The sequence below is a fragment of the Macrotis lagotis genome, chromosome 1 (assembly GCF_037893015.1).
Source record: "Macrotis lagotis isolate mMagLag1 chromosome 1, bilby.v1.9.chrom.fasta, whole genome shotgun sequence".
Taxonomy (NCBI): domain Eukaryota; kingdom Metazoa; phylum Chordata; class Mammalia; order Peramelemorphia; family Peramelidae; genus Macrotis; species Macrotis lagotis.
The window spans coordinates 85,395,547-85,413,538 of NC_133658.1; the positions used below are offsets into that span (position 1 = coordinate 85,395,547).

General features: G+C 40.4%; 1 protein-coding gene across 1 annotated transcript; it reads left to right on the forward strand.

Moving 5' to 3' along the window:
• The first annotated feature begins 2,187 nt into the window (after positions 1-2,187).
• LOC141513790 (DNA (cytosine-5)-methyltransferase 3B-like) lies at positions 2,188-4,676 on the forward strand. The gene is given in 3 exon segments (XM_074223963.1): positions 2,188-2,474; positions 2,625-2,848; positions 2,851-4,676. Coding segments are annotated over 3 exon segments (2,337 nt in total).
• The last annotated feature ends 13,316 nt before the right edge of the window (positions 4,677-17,992 follow it).

Consider the following 17,992-nt stretch of genomic DNA (forward strand, 5'->3'; position numbering starts at 1 on the left):
TTTTAACACTGCCAGGCCTATTTCACAATAAGAGCAAGAAAAAGGAAAAGATTCTATATGCACAAAAATATTTATAGTAGCTCTTTTTTGCGATAGCAAAGAACTGAAAACTAAGGGGATGTCTGTCAATTGAGAAATGGTTGAATAAACTGGTATATGAATGTGATGAAATTTTATTGTTGCATAAGAAATGAGGGGAAAGATTATTTCAAAGAGACATGAAGAAGTCTTGTATGAAATATCTCTTGATTCTTTTTTGTTTAGTTCTTATTATTTTGTGAAGTGAACAGAACCAGTACTATTTATAGTCAATAGTCAATAAACATTTATTAAGCAGCTACCCTGCTAAGTACTGAGGATACAAATAAAAATAAAAGTTAACCCCTATCTGTTGTGGCTTTCCTCACCTTGGGGCCCACAGCAACGACCTCCCTCTGGAAGGGGAGCTGAGAATAAGGAGTCATGCCACCACTGCCTTATGCCTCCACCTCAATTTTATTACTATTTAGCTATTACATATATACTGTTAGGTCTTCTGGGGTAGAACAAAGAATAATTGAGGGAATGGGGGTGCACAAGCAGTGTATGTGCAGCATCTTGTGTTACAGGATAAGGGGGTACTTTAGGGAGGAGGTGGTAAAACACAGCTGTGTCTTGTGCCCTTGGGCTTTGGGGCGAAATGTCCAGCTACCTAGGACTCCAGCACACCTTATCTCTAAGGATGGCATGTCAGCTCCTGAGACTGTCAGGTGGCAGTCTGTTAGAATAGCCTGTGTTGGGAGCAGAGCCAAGATGGCAACATGAAGAGATCGAGTCTTAGGCGCGCTCTGATAAAACTCATAAGCCATGGACTCTAACTAAACTTTCAAGAGACAGAACCCACAAAGGGACCCAGTGACGCAGTTCTCCTACTCAAGGGAACCTGGAAAAGAGCAGAAAGGCTCTGCTCCCCAGGGTCAGAGGTGCGGCCTGCCGGAGGGGCGGCCCGCCAGAGCAAAAGAACTTCAGCCTCCTGGAGGCAGCCCCAGGACACTGGGAGCCACAGCTCACAGCAGCGGGGGAATCTCCTGAGCTGCACCCTGGGGAGCACCGGGCACAAAGTGGGGGAACAGCGGGGGGGGGGGGCCCTCTGCCAGAGCGAGCACGTGGAGCCCAGCCCTCAGGGCACACAGTGAGCAGCTAGGTCTTTCCCCGAAACAGAAGCAGGCGGAGCCAGTAAGCAGGAGCCCCCAGGGCATGAGCCCATTGAGCTGAGGGAGGTGAGTGAAGAGAGACTGCTGAGTTCTGTCCTCTGCCCCTGGAACAGGACTCTGGGGCTCTGAACACATTCAGATCCTGATCCCAGTCTAGGCCCCCCCATAGAACAGCAGTGCCCCCCCACCTCGGCCCCGTGGCGGGGGGGGTGCTTATGGTCATTCACAGACCAGGAGGGAGGACAGAACCTCACACACTGAGACCCTTGTGGGATTGTTCCAAAAGCTCAGGAAGCACCCCAAAACCAGGCCCAGGCTGGGAAAATGAGCAAGCAGAGAAAAAAGAGGAAGACTATTGAGAAATATTTTGCAAATGAGCCCAAGAAGGATCAAAATACTCTGTCTGAAGATGAGGAAGCACAAGCTCCTGCATCTAAAGACTCCAAGAAAAACAGAAATTGGGCTCAGGCTATGACAGAGCTCAAAAAAGACTTTGAAAATCAAATGAGGGAGTTGGAAGAAAAACTGGGAAAAGAAAGGGTAGAGAGATGAAGGAAAAACATGAAAATGGCTCTGCGCTCTGCCCGCTCTGCTCCTCACCTCTTCCCCAGAGCCCTCCCATCGCCAGGGGAGGGAGGACACCCGCACCTGGAGAGCTCACCCGCTGTGGAGCTAGCCAGTCCAGCTTCGCGGGCGTCGCCCCAGGACCCGGGAGCAGTCACACCCGAGGACCTCGCAGGCTCCACGCGCAAGCCGGAGCCCCCCACGGGCAGCGCCGAGCGGCCTGGAGCCCTGCCGCACAGTCCCAGCCCAGCACGCCTGGCCGGGAGCAGGGGTCTGGCTTTCCAATGGAGCTGGTTCTGGAGCTTCTAAGTTGGATGGTGAAGATATCTTATGGATCAAGTACCAGTGATGCATGGAGAACAGGGTTTCCTTTTTGACCACTGAATGATCTCAGTCTCTCCATCAGATGCTTTCACCAATGGAGGATACAATGAAGGGAGATACTCGAAGATATAATGGCGAAGAAGCCAGTAAAGAAGAATTGAGTTTGGTCAATGGCAGTGATGATGACATTCTCTCTCCTCCAGTCCTGGAAGCAGTAGAGAGCCTGGAGATCAAAGGTCGTAGGGTAAGTCGACGGGGACTGTCGAAAAGGGAACCCTCTCATATGATCACCTTGGATGAGGACCTGACTGATGACTCAGAAGTATCAGAAATCCCTGTGATGCCAAAGCTGTATAGAGAAACCAAGATTCAACCCGAAAGTTCAAACACCCAGTCCAGGAGTGAGGATGGTACTACTGAGTGGGGAAGACACAGACCTCCCCCACGCCTGGCCTCACAGTCTGAACACAGCAAGTCTAGCAAGAAAGAAACTGAAAAGATCACTTCTGACTTCAAAGAGAGTCCTGTGACTAGGAGCAATAGATGTAGACAGTCCACTGACATCCTGCCCACTGCTATCCAGTCTGCCCTGATCTCTTACATCACCATTGATCTCACCAAAGATCTTGGAAGCAACTCAACTACCAGGCATAGTGCTCAGGAAAGATGTCGTCATTCTTTGGGTTCCCAAACTGTGATTTTGGAGAACCATGATCAGATGGAATACCAGAATGGAAAAGAGTTTCATATTGGTGAATTTGTCTGGGGAAGATTAAAGGTTTTTCCTGGTGGCCAGCTATTGTGGTTTCCTGGAAATCTAACACAAAGCGCCAGGCCATCCCTGGCATGAGATGGGTACAGTGGTTTGGTGATGGCAAGTATTCTGAGGTCCCCTCAGACAAGTTAGTGAGCCTTGCATTATTTAGCCAACACTTCAATTTACCTACATTTAACAAGCTGGTATCTTACAGGAAGGCTTTGTTCCAAGCCCTGGAGATGGCCAAGAGCAGGACTGGCAAGACTTTTCTAGCCATTCCTGGTGCCTCATGGGATGAAAAACTCAAGCCCTTGTTAGATTGGGCTCATGGAGGCTTCCAGCCAATGGGAGAAGAGGGTCTCAAACCAAAAAAGAAATTAGATGGAAGTATAAATCCAGAGCCAAAACAAAGAAGAAAAACTGTAGAGGAAAACAGTGTCCAAGAAAGTGTGCCTCCTCCAAAACGCTTGAGGACCAACTGCTTGAAGAACAACAACAAAGAACGCGTAGAGGAAGATCAAAGCCGAGAGAAAATGGTTTCTGACATCTTAAACAACAAAAGCAACCCTGAAGATAACTGCCTAGCCTGTGGAAGAAAAAACCCAGCCTCCTTTCATCCTCTCTTTGAAGGGGGCCTCTGCCATACATGTAAAGATAGATTTTTAGAACTATTCTATATGTATGATGATGATGGATATCAGTCATACTGTACCGTGTGCTGTGAGGGACAGGAGCTCTTGCTTTGTAACAATACAAGCTGTTGCAGGTGTTTTTGTGTTGAATGCCTTGATGTTCTGGTTGGGGCAGGGACTTCAGCCAGTGCCAAAGCACAAGAGCCCTGGAGTTGTTCTATGTGCCAGCCTCAGCGATGCTATGGGGTCTTACAACGTCGAAAGGACTGGAACATTCTCATTCAGGAATTCTTTACCAATGACATAACTCAGGAATATGCAGTTCCAAAATTGTATCCAGCAGTCCCTGCATCTAGAAGACAACCAATTAGGGTTCTGTCCCTTTTTGATGGTATAGCTACAGGCTACTTAGTGCTAAAAGAGTTGGGTATCAAGGTAGATAAGTACATTGCTTCAGAGATCTGTGAAGATTCCATTGCTGTTGGGACAGTCAAGCATGAAGGAAATATCAAATATGTTCATTATGTCAGAAACATCACAAAGCGCCAGATTGATGAATGGGGACCATTTGATTTGCTTATTGGTGGAAGTCCATGTAATGATCTTTCAAATGTGAATCCTGCCAGGAAGGGCCTGTATGAGGGCACAGGAAGACTGTTCTTTGAATTCTACCATTTACTCAATTATACCCGTCCCAAAGAGGGGGATGAGCACCCTTTCTTCTGGATGTTTGAGAATGTCGTGGCCATGAGGGTTAATGACAAGAGGGACATTTCAAGGTTTTTGGAGTGTAACCCAGTAATGATTGATGCCATCAAAGTCTCAGCTGCACACCGAGCCCGCTATTACTGGGGCAACCTTCCTGGGATGAACAGGCCGGTGATAGCATCAAAGACCGATAAACTCGAGCTTCAGGACTGTCTGGAGTACAATAGGATAACGAAGTTAAAGGAAGTACAGACAATAACAACTAAGTTGAACTCGATCAAACAGGGGAAAAGTCAGCAATTCCCTGTTATCATGAATGGCAAAGAAGATATATTATGGTGCACAGAGCTAGAAAGAATTTTTGGCTTTCCTGTCCATTACACCGACGTGTCAAACATGGGTTGAGGTGCTCGCCAGAAGTTGCTGGGCAGATCCTGGAGCATCCCTGTTATCCGGCATCTTTTTGCCCCACTGAAGGACTACTTTGCCTGTGAATAACTCATGGGATGGAACTCTGACAGTTGGAAGGGGATTTTGGCCATTGGAAGAGAGTAACATTGGGGAAGAGCTATGACCAGGAATGGTAGAACTTCTGAGTTCTTCTCCTCTTCTCATCTTCCCCTTCCATGTTCTAGTCTCTGCTATATTCTTCAGTTCTGTTGCTGTGATGAATAAGGTCAGATAAGACCTAATCCATCAGTCATTACATGTACCTCAGACTTTTCCCTATTTGCTCAGTGGGATCCTTGTTTTGGAGGTATACTCCTTCAGAAGATCTGTGAATCCTAGAAGCAAATCCTACCACTTGATTGTGGCCACTGGGAGGGACAAGATTGGTGCTTCTGTCTTTTTTTTTTAAACTACCCTTGAAATAGAAATTTTTAGTGTTTTTTTTTCCCCTCACAAAATGATGTCTAAAGTATTTAGGACTACAGTGTCAAGCCTTGTTAGGTCATTCTGAAGCAATCAGACAATACAGGTGTCAAGACTCTCATTAAAAAATATTTCTTTTGGTGTGTTGCTCCTTGTTCAGTGAAATATAATGCTGGTGGGAAAGACGCAAATGTAGCTGACTGAAACTACTAATAGACCGACTTATATTCAGATGTAACTGAAAGAAACTAAGCAGCATTGATGATTTTTTCTAGTCATTAGTAATAATAATTTGCATGTTATCCTAAAAAAAAATGAAAATGAAGTTAGCAGCTTAGTCAAGGAAATCCAAAAAAAATGCTGAAGAAAATAGCATGCTAAAAACCAGCTTAGGTCAAATGGAGAAAACAGTTCAAAAAGTTATTGAGGAGAAGAATGCTTTAAAAAGCAAAATTGGCCAGATGGAAAAAGAGATAAGAAAACTTTCTGAGGAGAACAAATCCTTCAGACAAATAAGAGAATTCAGGGAGATTGATGAATTTAACAGAAATAAGGAATCAATATTTCAAAACCAAAAAAATGAAAAATTAGAAGAAAATGTGAAATATCTCATTGAAAAAACAACTGATATGGAAAACAGACATCAGGAAAAGAGCCTTGACATCATTTTCAAAGAATTACTACAGGAAAATTGCCCTGATATTCTAGAAGCAGAGGGCAAAATAGAAATGGAGAGAATCCACCGATCCCCCTGAGAAAGAGATCCCAAAAAACCAACCCCTAGGAATATTATAGCCAAGTTCCAGAACTCCCAAGTCAAAGAGAAAATATTACAAGCAGCCAGAAGGACACAGTTCAAATATCATGGAGCTGCAGTCAGGATCACACAGGACTTAGCAGCAGCTACATTGGAAGCTCGTAGGGCTTGGAATACAATATACCGGAAGGCAAAAGAGCTTAGAATGCAGCCAAGAATGAACTACCCAGAAAGGCTGAATGTCCTCTTCCAGGGAAAAAGATGGACTTTCAATGAACCAGGGGAATTTCAAAGGTTCCTTTTGGAATGGGCAGAGCTGAACAGAAGGTTTGATCTTCAGATACAGGACTCAGGTGAAGCATGGAGATTGGAGGAGAGGGGGGAAATATGAGGGACTTAATGGCGATGAACTGCATGTATAGAAAAATGATACTGATAATATTCATATGAACCTTCTCAGTTAATAGAGCAGGTAGAGGGAGCTTTTATAGTTGAAGCACAGGAGAAAGCTGAATTCGAAGATAAAATATGGTGTAAAAATGGAGTCAATAGGAAAAAAAAAGGGAAATGTAATGGGAGAAAGAAAAAGGAGAGGGGGGGAATAGTCCAAGATATTTAACATAATAAGATTTTTTTTATTACAATGAGCTATTGCAATGATATGGAAGGGGGGAGGCAAGGGGGAATGAGGGAAACTTTGCTCTCATCACAGATGGCTAGGAGAGGAAACAGCAAATATACTCAATGGGGTATAGACATCTGGAGTAAGAAGGAGGGGGGGGAGCATGGGGAAGGGGTGGGGATGTGAATAAAGGAGGAGAGGATGGACCATGGGGGGACAGTGGTCAGATATAACACATTTTCTTTTTTACTTCTTGCAAGGGGCTGGGATTGGAAGGCCTGTCCAGGACCATAGGGCCAGGTGGATTCTGGGCCTAAGGGGTGGTAGGGGGGCTTGGGGCCTCTTGGCCCCGGGACCAGGGATCTGTCTGCTGCACCACTCAGCTACCCTACAGAAGAGTCAGAGTGAAAGGAGAGAGAAAATAGAGTACATGGTAGTGGAGAAATAAGAAAGGAGGGAGTTGCGATCAGCAATGGCAACATTGGAAAAATATGGAAGTAACTTTTGTGATGGACTTATCATAAAGAATGCGATCCACCCATGACAGAGTTGTTGGTGTTGGAACAAAGACTCAAGCACATTTTTTATTATTATTATTTGGGGGAGGGTGCAGGGCAAGTGGGGCTGGGTGGCCTGCCTGGGGCCACATAACAGGGCGATCTTTGGGTGTCTGGGGCTGGATTTGGACCCAGGTGCTCCTGGCTCAAGGGCCAATGCTCTGTCTGCCACCCAGCCACCCCTACTATTATTACTATTTTATTTTATTTTGGGCCTTTTTTTTCTTCTTTTTGGTTTTTGCAGGGCAGTGGGGATTGGGTGGCTTGCATGTCATATGGCTGGGTGATTGTTGGGTTTATGAGGCTGGATGTGGGCTTGGGTGCTCGTGGCTCCAGGGCTGGTGCTTTGTCCATTGCACCACCTGGCCATACCTACAATTATTACTATTATTTTTTTTAATTTTAATTTTTTTCTCTCCCCTTTACTTTTTTTGCCCAAGCAAGTCTATCTATATTCATGGGGGGAGGGGTATTTTGTTTACTTGTAAACAAGAATATTTTATTAATGTAAAAAAAAAACATTTGTACAAAATGAGAATAAAAAAGTAAATTAAAAAAAAAGAATAGCCTGTGTTCCCACATCTCCCCCTTGTTTTTCATTAAGGGCTGGGGGGACCTGGATAGTCATGATAAACACCAAGTAGAGAACTTATGTGAAACACACAGGGGCTTTTAACATGGGGTCCAGGAGATCTGTGGAGACCAGAAGTGGGGGGGGTGTCCAGTGTCAGGGAGATAGAGGCAGGGAGGGGTGTGTGGGGTTTGGGGTCGTTTGGTAATCTTAGGTCCAGGGTACAAGGTTTTGAAATTCTGGGGCCAGTAAGCAGGGAAGAGAGACACATCATGACCCACGGGTAAAAGAATGGGGGGGAGGGGATAAGGGTGCACAGAGGAGTGACCCATGCTTTGGGAGTGTTCAGCAGGAACAGCATAGTAACAAGGAGTTGATGAAGAGACAAATGTTCTCTGGGGTTAAAAGTCCATTGCTCTTTTTGCTAAGGTAAAGAGCTTGTCCTGGAGCACTACAGGGAGGTTGGGGGGATTGTCTTTTCCCCCTCCGTTCTCTGCATCTCGGGTTTTGTCTATTGTTGTTTAGAGACATTCTTTGCATTTCTTTGGTCAAGGCTACTGCGCGGGTGGAGGGACAGACTAGCAAGATCTGGAAGCCAGAGGTGGGGGAGCTGGTGCTGCTGCTGCTGCTTCCAGGGTAGAACAAAGATAATTGAGGGAATGGGAGTGCACAAGTGGTGTGTATGTGCAGTGTCTTGCTACAGGATAAGGGGGTACGTTAGGGAGGAGGTGGCAAAACACAGCTATGTCTTGTGCCCTTGGGCTGTAGGGCGGAATGTCTGCTCCCAAGGACTCCGATGCACCTTATCTCTAAGGGCGGCATGCCAGCTCCTGAGACTGTCCAGGTGGTGGTCTGTTAGAATTGCCTGTGTTCCCACACCTATCCTCCAGGCATTTACAGTCTAATGGGGGAAGACTACAGAGGAAAGGAAGCTGAAAGGGGTGCAAGGAAGAGAAGGTAATCATTATAGGTGTATGGTGAAGAAGTTATTTGGAGAAACCCTAAAATAGTGCAGTCAAGTGAGAAATAAAATATTCTGAACTGAGCTCTCTCCTTAAATTGAGGTTGGGAGCTTAAGTTTATACTGTAATATCAAGAAAATAAAAATGAACAATTCTGAAGACTCTATGAACTGATGAAGATTGAATTGAATTGAACCAGGTGAATGACTTACATAATAAACTACTCTGAAAGAATAAAGAAATTTCAAAGATTTAATAACTATGATCAATGCAATTAATATCCATGATTTTTGCATGCTATCCATCTCCTGACAAAGAAGTCTATCACCTGCAGAATGAAAATAATTTGAATATGGCCAATAAGGAAATGTGTTTTGCCTAACTACAAATATTTTTTCAAAGATTCTTACCTTGGTTTTAGTTTTCTTTTTTCCAATGAGATCAGAAAGAGAGAAAATAGATTTATGTTCATTTAAATAAATTTTTGGCAAAAGAAGGGATTTTGTTTCAGGGAGAAGTGGAAGCAGAGAAGGGAGTCATTAAAAAACACTATAATTTTTCAAATGTGATCCAGATCAGTTTTCTTCTCTGATTCATTTCTGGACCCAATTTACCTTTGTCTGTAGAGACTGTTCTAAAGATGTTTACTGATGAGTTCATTATATAAGGACTCCATTCATCCACAAATCATTTGTATAAGCATTCTTAAACTACTCATTTTTTTCTTATATGGTTTGATCTTATTTAAGAAGACCTGTAATACTCTGCAGTATAATGCCAGCTTACCAACAGCACTCATAAACATGAGCATTTGTGCCCTTTCACCATCTTTTGGAATTCTTTTCCATTTGAACTCTGAAAAAGATATCTACAATGACAATGGCAGCCATCTTTAGTGAGTTTATATTTTCCTCTTTTTTGCCTGAATTTCATATTAGTAATCAGATCATCACAAAACAATGTATTTATGTTCTTGAGTTTTCTTGGACTCCTGTATAAAAAAAACATACATATGCATAGAACATATCCTTTTGGAGAATCTTTTGTTTTGCTGAGTCAAATGCTTTTTATAGCACTCTTTTAAAGATAAAAAAAAATTATATCTTTTCACCCTAAAATTCTATTTTTTGGGAAGATAGAGCTATCAAAAAGGGAAAAGAGTTATTTATTCAAAGATACTTATGCCAGCATTATTTGTATTTGAAAAAAAACTGGAAGCAACCCTAAATATTCAATAATAGGAGAACTGCTTGATAAATTATAGTACATTTAATGGAATGGAATACTATAGTGCACTGAGATAGATAAGTAGGAGGAATTTAAGAAATCTGGAGAAATTTTCATAAAAGAAAGCAAGTTATTTTGTTTTTAAAGCAGTACCAAAAAATAATCACAGAATGTTATACAAATTATGACTCTATAAGAAGTCACCCCACCCCCCAGACAGAAATAACACTACAAGAAAAGGAAGCTTTGAAGCATTGATTGAGAAGTTGTCATGAATATTTTATTTCAAAGGATTTAAAAATCTTATTTATTTGAATATTCCCTCCATTGATTCATCTACCCACCATCTTATCCTATTTAACTCTTATGCACATTCTCCCATAAATCCTCCAAAGGAAAATATGTTTGGGTTACATTTTAAATATGATTCTTTGTAATTTTGTGGGCACTACTACAACACTTGGACTGTCTTTTGAAGTAGCCAGATGACTGATCAAATAAAATGCTATTGCGAGAATCCAAGGACAGGGTCCTGAAGGCCTGAGAAAGGTGGGGGAAGAATAAGTAGAAAAGGGGGCGGCTAGGTGTCACAGTGGATAGAGCACTGACCCTGGAGTCAGGAGTATCTGAGTTCAAATCTGACCTCAGACACTTAATAATTACCTAGCTGTGTGGCTTTGGGCAAGCCACTTAACCCCATTGCCTTGCCAAAACAAAAAAAAAAAAACCCTAAAAAAAGAGTAAGTGGAAAAGAGATGTAAAAAAAGTACTATGAAAAAAGAATCAGCAGAATTTTGTTGTGGGAACAAAAGAGTCAAAACATTTCCAGGGTTTTAAGTCAAGGGTGTCTAGAAATCATAGTATGGAACTCAATTTTTTTAAAAAAAATCTAACAAAAAATTCAAAAAAGGATTATTTCTATAAAAACAAAAAATGAATAAGATTGTGTATGAAACATTATTAGTCTCCAGTTCATATTGCTTGTTTTTTAATTAATTTTTAATTTCACATTACTTTCAAAAAATTTTTGCTTGTCTATGCTTCCTACTAAATATCTTTTTTTTTTTTAGTTTTTGCAAGGCAATGGGGTTAAGTGGCTTGCTCAAGGTTGCACAGCTAGATAATTATTAAGTGTCTGAGGCCAGATTTGAACTCAGGGACTCCTGACTCCAGGGCTGGTGTTCTATCCACTGTGCCACCAAGCCATCCCACTAAATATCTTTTTGTTTTCCTAAGTAGTACATTTTAAAAATGTTTCAAGGCAGAGCCAAGATGGTGGCAGGGGAAGAGCCTTTCTTAGGAGCTCTCTCCAAAATATTCCAAAAAACCCCCCTTAAAATTATGACTCTAACTAAATTTTTGAGAGACAGAACCCACAGAAAGATCCAGTGAGGCAATTCTCCAGCCCAAGGTAACTTGGAAAATGGTGGGAAGGTTTCTGTTCCACATGGATGGAGGGGGTGGCAGTGTGCCGAGTGAAGGCGCTCCAGCCTTCCGGGAACAACCCCAGGGAGCCTGGGTCCCTGGGAGCCCCAGCTCCTTTCAGTAAAATCAGTTTCTTGACCTGACAACACAGGGAGCACCAAGCACAACTTGGAAGATCAGCAGGGAGACCTCTGCCAGAGTGAGCTTGAAGCCCAGCTCAGCATGGTCTTCCTCAGTTCAGATCCCAGGAAACAGAAGCAGGCCTATGGAGCCACCTGGCAACTGCTCCCTGAGTGCTCAGCCAACGGAAGGTAAGGGGGTGAAGAGAGATTGTTGAGGTCTGTTCTCTGTCCCTGGGACGGGACTCTGCTGCTTTGACCAAATTCAGACCCTGGTCACAGTCTGGGCCCATCCTGTTACAAAGAAGGGACTGCCTCACAGTCCAGGGGCAGAGGGATGTGCTTGTGGTCATCCACAGACCATATCCCAGGCAAGAGAGCAGTCAGAGCTTCCCATAAGATCTTGAAGGAACTCAGGTCCTTGTGGGGGTGTCCCAATAATACTCAAAAGCTAAGGAAGCACCCCCAAACCAGGGCACAGGCTGGGGAAATAAGTAAACAGAAAAAAAAGGAAGCTGACTATAGATAATAACTTTGGTCCTATGGAGGATCAAAACACACATTCAGAAGATGACAAAGTCCAAGCTTCTGCATCTAAAGACTCCAAGAAATATAGAAGTTGGGCTCAGGTTATGACAGAGCTCAAAAAATTTTTTGAAAATCAAGTAAGGCAGGTAGAGGAAAAATTGGGAAGAGAAATGAGAGAGATGCAGGTAAAATATGAAAACCAATTCAGCAGCTTAGTCAAGGAGATACAAAAAAATGCTGGAGAAAACAATATGTTAAAAACTAGTTTCCACTGCACCACCTGGCCATACCTACAATTATTACTATTACTTTTTTAATTTTAATTTTTTTCTCCCCTTTATTTTATCATTCAAGCAAGTCTATATTTTGTGGGGGGGTATTCTGTTTACTCTTAAACAAGAATATTTTATTGATGTATAAAAAATTATTTGTACAAAAAAGAGAATAAATATATATATATATATAGCCACAAAAACCAGTTTAGGTAAAATGGAAAAACAATCCAAAAAGTTAACAAGGAGAAGACTACCTTAAAGAGCAGAATTAGCCAGATAGAAAAGGAGATAAGAAAATTCTCTAAAGAAAACAAATCCTTCTTATGTAGAATGGAGCTAAAGGAAGCCAATGACTTTGTGAGGAATCAAGACAATATCAAAACAATATCAAAAACATGAAAACTAGAAGAAAATGTGAAATATCTCTTTGAAAAAACAACTGATCTGGAAAACAGATCCAGAAGAGACAATTTAAAAAATTATTAGGCTACCTGAAAGTCATGATCAGGAAAAGAGCCTTGACTTCATTTTTAAAGTATTTTTACAAGAAAATTGCCCTGATATACTAGAAGCAAAGGGCAAAATAGAAATGGAGAGAATCCATCGATCCCCCCGAGAAAGAGATCCAAAAAAAAAACCCCCAGGAATATTATAACCAAGTTCCAGAACTCCCAAGTCAAAGAGAAAATAATACAAGCAGCTAGAAGGATACGATTCAAATATCACAGAGTTGCAGTCAGGATCACACAGGATTTAGCAACAATTTAGGGCTTGGAATATAAAATTTTAGAAGGCAAAAGAGCTCAGAATTGAACCGAGAATCAACAACCCAGCAAAACTGAACATCCTCTTCCAAGGGAAAAGATGGACTTCCAATGAAACAGGGGAATTTCAAATGTTCCTGTTGAAATGACCAGAGCTGAACAGAAAGTTTGATCTTCAAGTACAGGACTCAGGTGAAACATAGAGAGAGGATGAGAAGGGTAAATTATGAAGGACTTGATGATGAACTGCTTGTATTCCTGCATGGGAAGATGATACTGATAATACTCATATGAACCTTCTCATTTATTAGAGCAGTTAAAAGGAGCATATATAGGCAGGGCACAGGAGGGAGCTAAATTTGAAGGTATAATATATTGTAAAAATGGAGTCAATGGGTGGTGAAAAGGAAATGTACTGGAAGAAAGGAAAGGAGAGGTAGTATAGACTAAGATATTTCATGCAAAAAAGTCAAGAAATAGCTTTTGCAATGGTATGGAAGTGGGGAAGGTGAGGGGGAATGAGGGAGGCTTCATTCTCATAGGAAATGAATGGCTCAGAGAGGAAACTACATAGATACTTAATGGAATATAGAAATCTAGAAGAAAAAGGAGAGAAAGGGGACAGGTGGAGAGGAGTGGGGATGTAGGTGATAGAGGAGACGGTAGATCATGGGATAGGATAGTCAGATATAACACATTTTCTTTTTTTACTTTTTGTAAGGTGTTGGGATTGGGTGGCCTGTCTGGGACCCTGGGGTTGGGTGGTTGCTGGGTCTCTGGGGTGGAATATGGGCTTGGGATCCCTTGACTCCAGGGCTGGTGCTCTGTCCATTGTGCTACTCGACTACCCCACAGCACATTTTTGAAGAAGTTCAGAGTGAAAGGAGAGAGAAAATATAAAAGATGGTGGGGAGGAATGGATGGAGGGAATTATAATCAGCAAATGCAACTGTGGAAAAATATGGAAGTAACTTTTCTGATGGACTCATGATAAAGAAAGTGATTCCCACCCCACCCCCCAGACAGAGCTGATAGTATTAGAACACAGACTGAAACACATTTTTTTCTTTCTTTGACTATATTTCTCATGAGGGTTGATATTTTGTGTGTGGGGGGGGAAATTATGTAGCCTCTCACAACAAGAATATTTAGTAATGTGTAAATAAATAAAAAATAAAGACAAAAATGTTTCAATAATTGTCTTTTTATATAAAATTAGTGTTTCTAACTATTAGCATAAAATATAAACTTCTTGAAGACAGGGGATGTTTTCCTTGCTTCTTTTAACTCTCTTCCTCATGTTTCAATAAAAAAAACTTGCAACATATGAGAATGATCAAGTAAAAAAAATCAGTGTGAACACGTATAAAAATGCATTTCTTTCTGTGTTTTGTTTAGCTTGTTCTCCTAGTTTAGCTCATTTTACTCTTCATCAGTCGATACTAGCCAGGATTCTCTGCAATTATCTATTTTCTTATGGTTCAATAATATTCCATATAGTCATATATTATTTATTTAACCATTCCTCATGAACACTCAGTGGAACCCATTTTTATAAATGAGGAAACAGATTAAATGGTTCCGTCAAAACACAAAGTGAGGTTCGTTTAAAGTACTGATCTTCCTATGAATACTATCCAACTTGCCTTCATCAGCTGGTTCTAAACTTCCAATAGTTTGAAAGAAATATTCAAACACTATTATGATAATCATGCTTGGGAATCATGGAACTAGAATTCTATCTTCAATTTAACACTAAATGTGTGACCCTGGGACTAGAATCCAACCAAGTGCTCTTTGTGGGATGATGAGACTTAGAATGGAGGTGTCAATCTCAGTTCTCACCCCACTCCCATATCCAATCTCTTACCACAGTTTGATTTCATTACATCTCTTGTATAACCTCCTTCCTTGTCACAAGTCTTTCTCCCCTGTAGCCAAACATCCACTTAATGGTAAAAATGACTCTAAAGTGAAGTCTGACCACATCACTACCCTACTCAATAAACTACAGTGGCTCCCTATCACATTCAGAGTCAAATATAAACTCTCTAGTGTTGAAAGTATTTATTAATCTGCCCTGACCTTGGAGTCAGGAGGATGGGAGTTTGAATCCAACCTCAGAACTTGTCACTTGACTGGCTGTGTATGTGACCTTGGGTAAGTCACTTCATCCCGATTGCCTCACATCCAGGCCCATCTCCAGTTATCCTGATTCATATCTGGCTACTGGACTCAGATGACTCCAAAGGAGAAAGTGAGGCTGGTGACTTAGCACAACCCCACCTCACCCAAATCTAATTCATGTGCTTGTCCTGGTATCACCTCCGTGAAGTCATGATCTTCAAAAATGAAGAACAAAACATATAAACCAACCCTACCATTGTGAATTATTCTTTGATGCAATGAAACTTAACCTCTTTGTTTTCTCAGATATGCTATCTCCTAACTCCAAGCAACTCTTTAAAAAATTTTAATTTTTATATATTTTTCTAATTATATATAAAAATAATTCTAACATTTTAAAATTTTGAGTTCCAAATTCTATCCCTCTTGTTCTCTTTCCCCCCTCTTTTTAAGACAAATGATTTTATATAGCTCATACATGTGCAGTTATGTAAAATTTTCCATATTAATGATGTTAAAAAACAAACAAAAAAAGAAAGTTAAAAAAATTTGCTTTTATCTGCATTTAGATTCCATCATTTTTTTCTCTAGAGGATAGCTAAATCATTCATAGTTTATTATACAATATTGTTGTTTCTGTGTACAATGTTCTTTTCATTCTATTCATTTCACTTTCCATGAGTTCATATAAATCTTCCCAAGATTTTCTAATAACTTCCTATTTGTCATTTCTTATCAAATAATAGTATTCCATCATAATCACATACAATAACATGTTCAGTCATTTCACAATTGATGAGGATAACCTTCAATTTTTAATTATTTGCCACCACAAAAAGAGCTGCTACAAATATTTTTGTACACATAGGTCCTTTTCCTTTTTAAAAAATCTCATTAGTATTGCTGATCAAAGGACATACAGAGTTTTATGATCCTTTGGAAATAGTTTCAAATTGCTCTCCAGATGACTGGATCAGTTCAGAACTCTACAGACAGAACATTAGTGTTGCCATTTTTCCACATTTCCTCCAACATTTGCTCTTTTCCTTTTTCTGTCATGTTTGCCAATCTGATGGGGTGAGCTGGTAATCTCGGAGCTGTTTTATTTTACATTTCTCTAATCAATAGTGATTTAGAGCATTTCTTCTTATGACTATAGATAGCTTTGATTTCTTCATCTGAAAACTGTTCATATCCTTTGATCATTTATTATTTAGGAATTGTCTTATTTTTTAAAAATTTGGCATAGTTCTCCATATATTTGAGAAATGAGTTCTTAATCTGGGAACCCCCCCCCCCCATCAGATTTGTTTTTCTTCTAATCTTGGCTGCATTGTTAATGCAATTTTTAATTTAATGTAATCAATACCATCCATTTTTCATCCTCTAATGTTTTCTATCTCTTGCTTGGTCATACATTCCTCCCTTACCCATAGATCTGATGGGTAAACTATTTCACACTCCCTTTATTTTCTTATGATATATTAGATTACTATGGTCATTCACTACTATATATTTTGTACCCAATCTATTTCACTGTTATTTTATTCTTAAAGTTTCAAGGGACTCACTTCCTTCAAGGGAACTTTCTAAGTTCCATTTTTCACAATTTTGAATGGAGGTGAAAGGCAACTTTTACATGACAGTGGATAGTTGGAGTCAAAAATGAACTGTGTTGGAATTCTTCCTCCAATGTCTATTGGCCTATGGGAACCTAGGTAAGTGACTTAAACTTTCAAAGACTATTGCAGAGAAGATGCCCATCTGCATTAGAAGAACAAATTGCCAATTCTAACTGCCACTTGAAAATGGATAGCAATATATCTTTAGTATAATTAAAAGTATTTATGGCCATGAGTTAGGATTACTTGCAATCTGAAATCTTTCCTAGTAAAGTCAAATATGAAACAAGTATGTCCTCCTGCCCACAATTATATGGCACAGGATAGCCAATACTATAGTTAGTAGAAAATTAAGACCATTTCTAGAGGAATAGTAGAGTACGGAGGAAGTTTTTCTGAGTCATAAGAATTGCATATGTATATAGCCAGAGGAGTGGGAGCCATGGGAGTAGAATGAATCAAAGACATTGAGTAGAGAGAGAAGAGTAAGCTGAGTGATTGTCTTTGGAAAGTTCTCTCCCTGCATAAGAAAGGCTATCAATTAATAAACAAGGATAGTTCAGAGATGGATGAATGCAGTGACCATCTTGGCTTCCTAGCATTCTCTATCTCTGTCAAGATCCTGGCTAGAATCCTCTTGGCCAGGTTCCCATAGAGTACAATCAGTGGTCACTACCACGATACAGTGGAGCACTGTGGGCAGCAGGTTGGCAAGATAGTTGAGTGGAACCGATCCAGCATGCGGATAGCTGTGTAGTGCTTGTCCATCTCAAATAGTGGTTTTGACTCCATCCACAGGTGTTAGGTCTAGCAGAACTGGTTTAGCCTCACAGGTTATAGAATGAGGGAGGATGAAGTCAATAAATTAGACTATTTTCTCACAACAAGAGAAATAAAATTAGGATTTTTTTTCCTTTCTTTTTTTTTTTTGTTTCTTCCAAGGAACAATGTTTAGGGAAGCAGATGTTAGAACATAAGCCCAATTCCACCAAGGAAATTTCAGAGTGAGTATTTTGTTAAAAAAAAAAGTCTTAAAACAATTAACTCTAAACTTATCTATTCAAAACAAATAAATGATAATGAAAAATAGATAATGGAGAGGAAAAAAGAGACAATTATTATAATTTCAAATAGAAGTTTAATGGATATAAATTGACATAACTAATATTTTCATAATAGGATCAAAAGGACCTAAAATTAATTTACTTAGCAAACATTTGCTAGGTGGGGGGTTTAGGGTTTTTTTGGAGGGGCAATTAGAGAGATGACAGAAAACAGCAACACTCATTTAAGATTATAATTATAATATATATGCATATATATTATAATTAATGATTATGGCTATATTTCTATAATGATATTCATCAATATAAGCTCCATCTTCT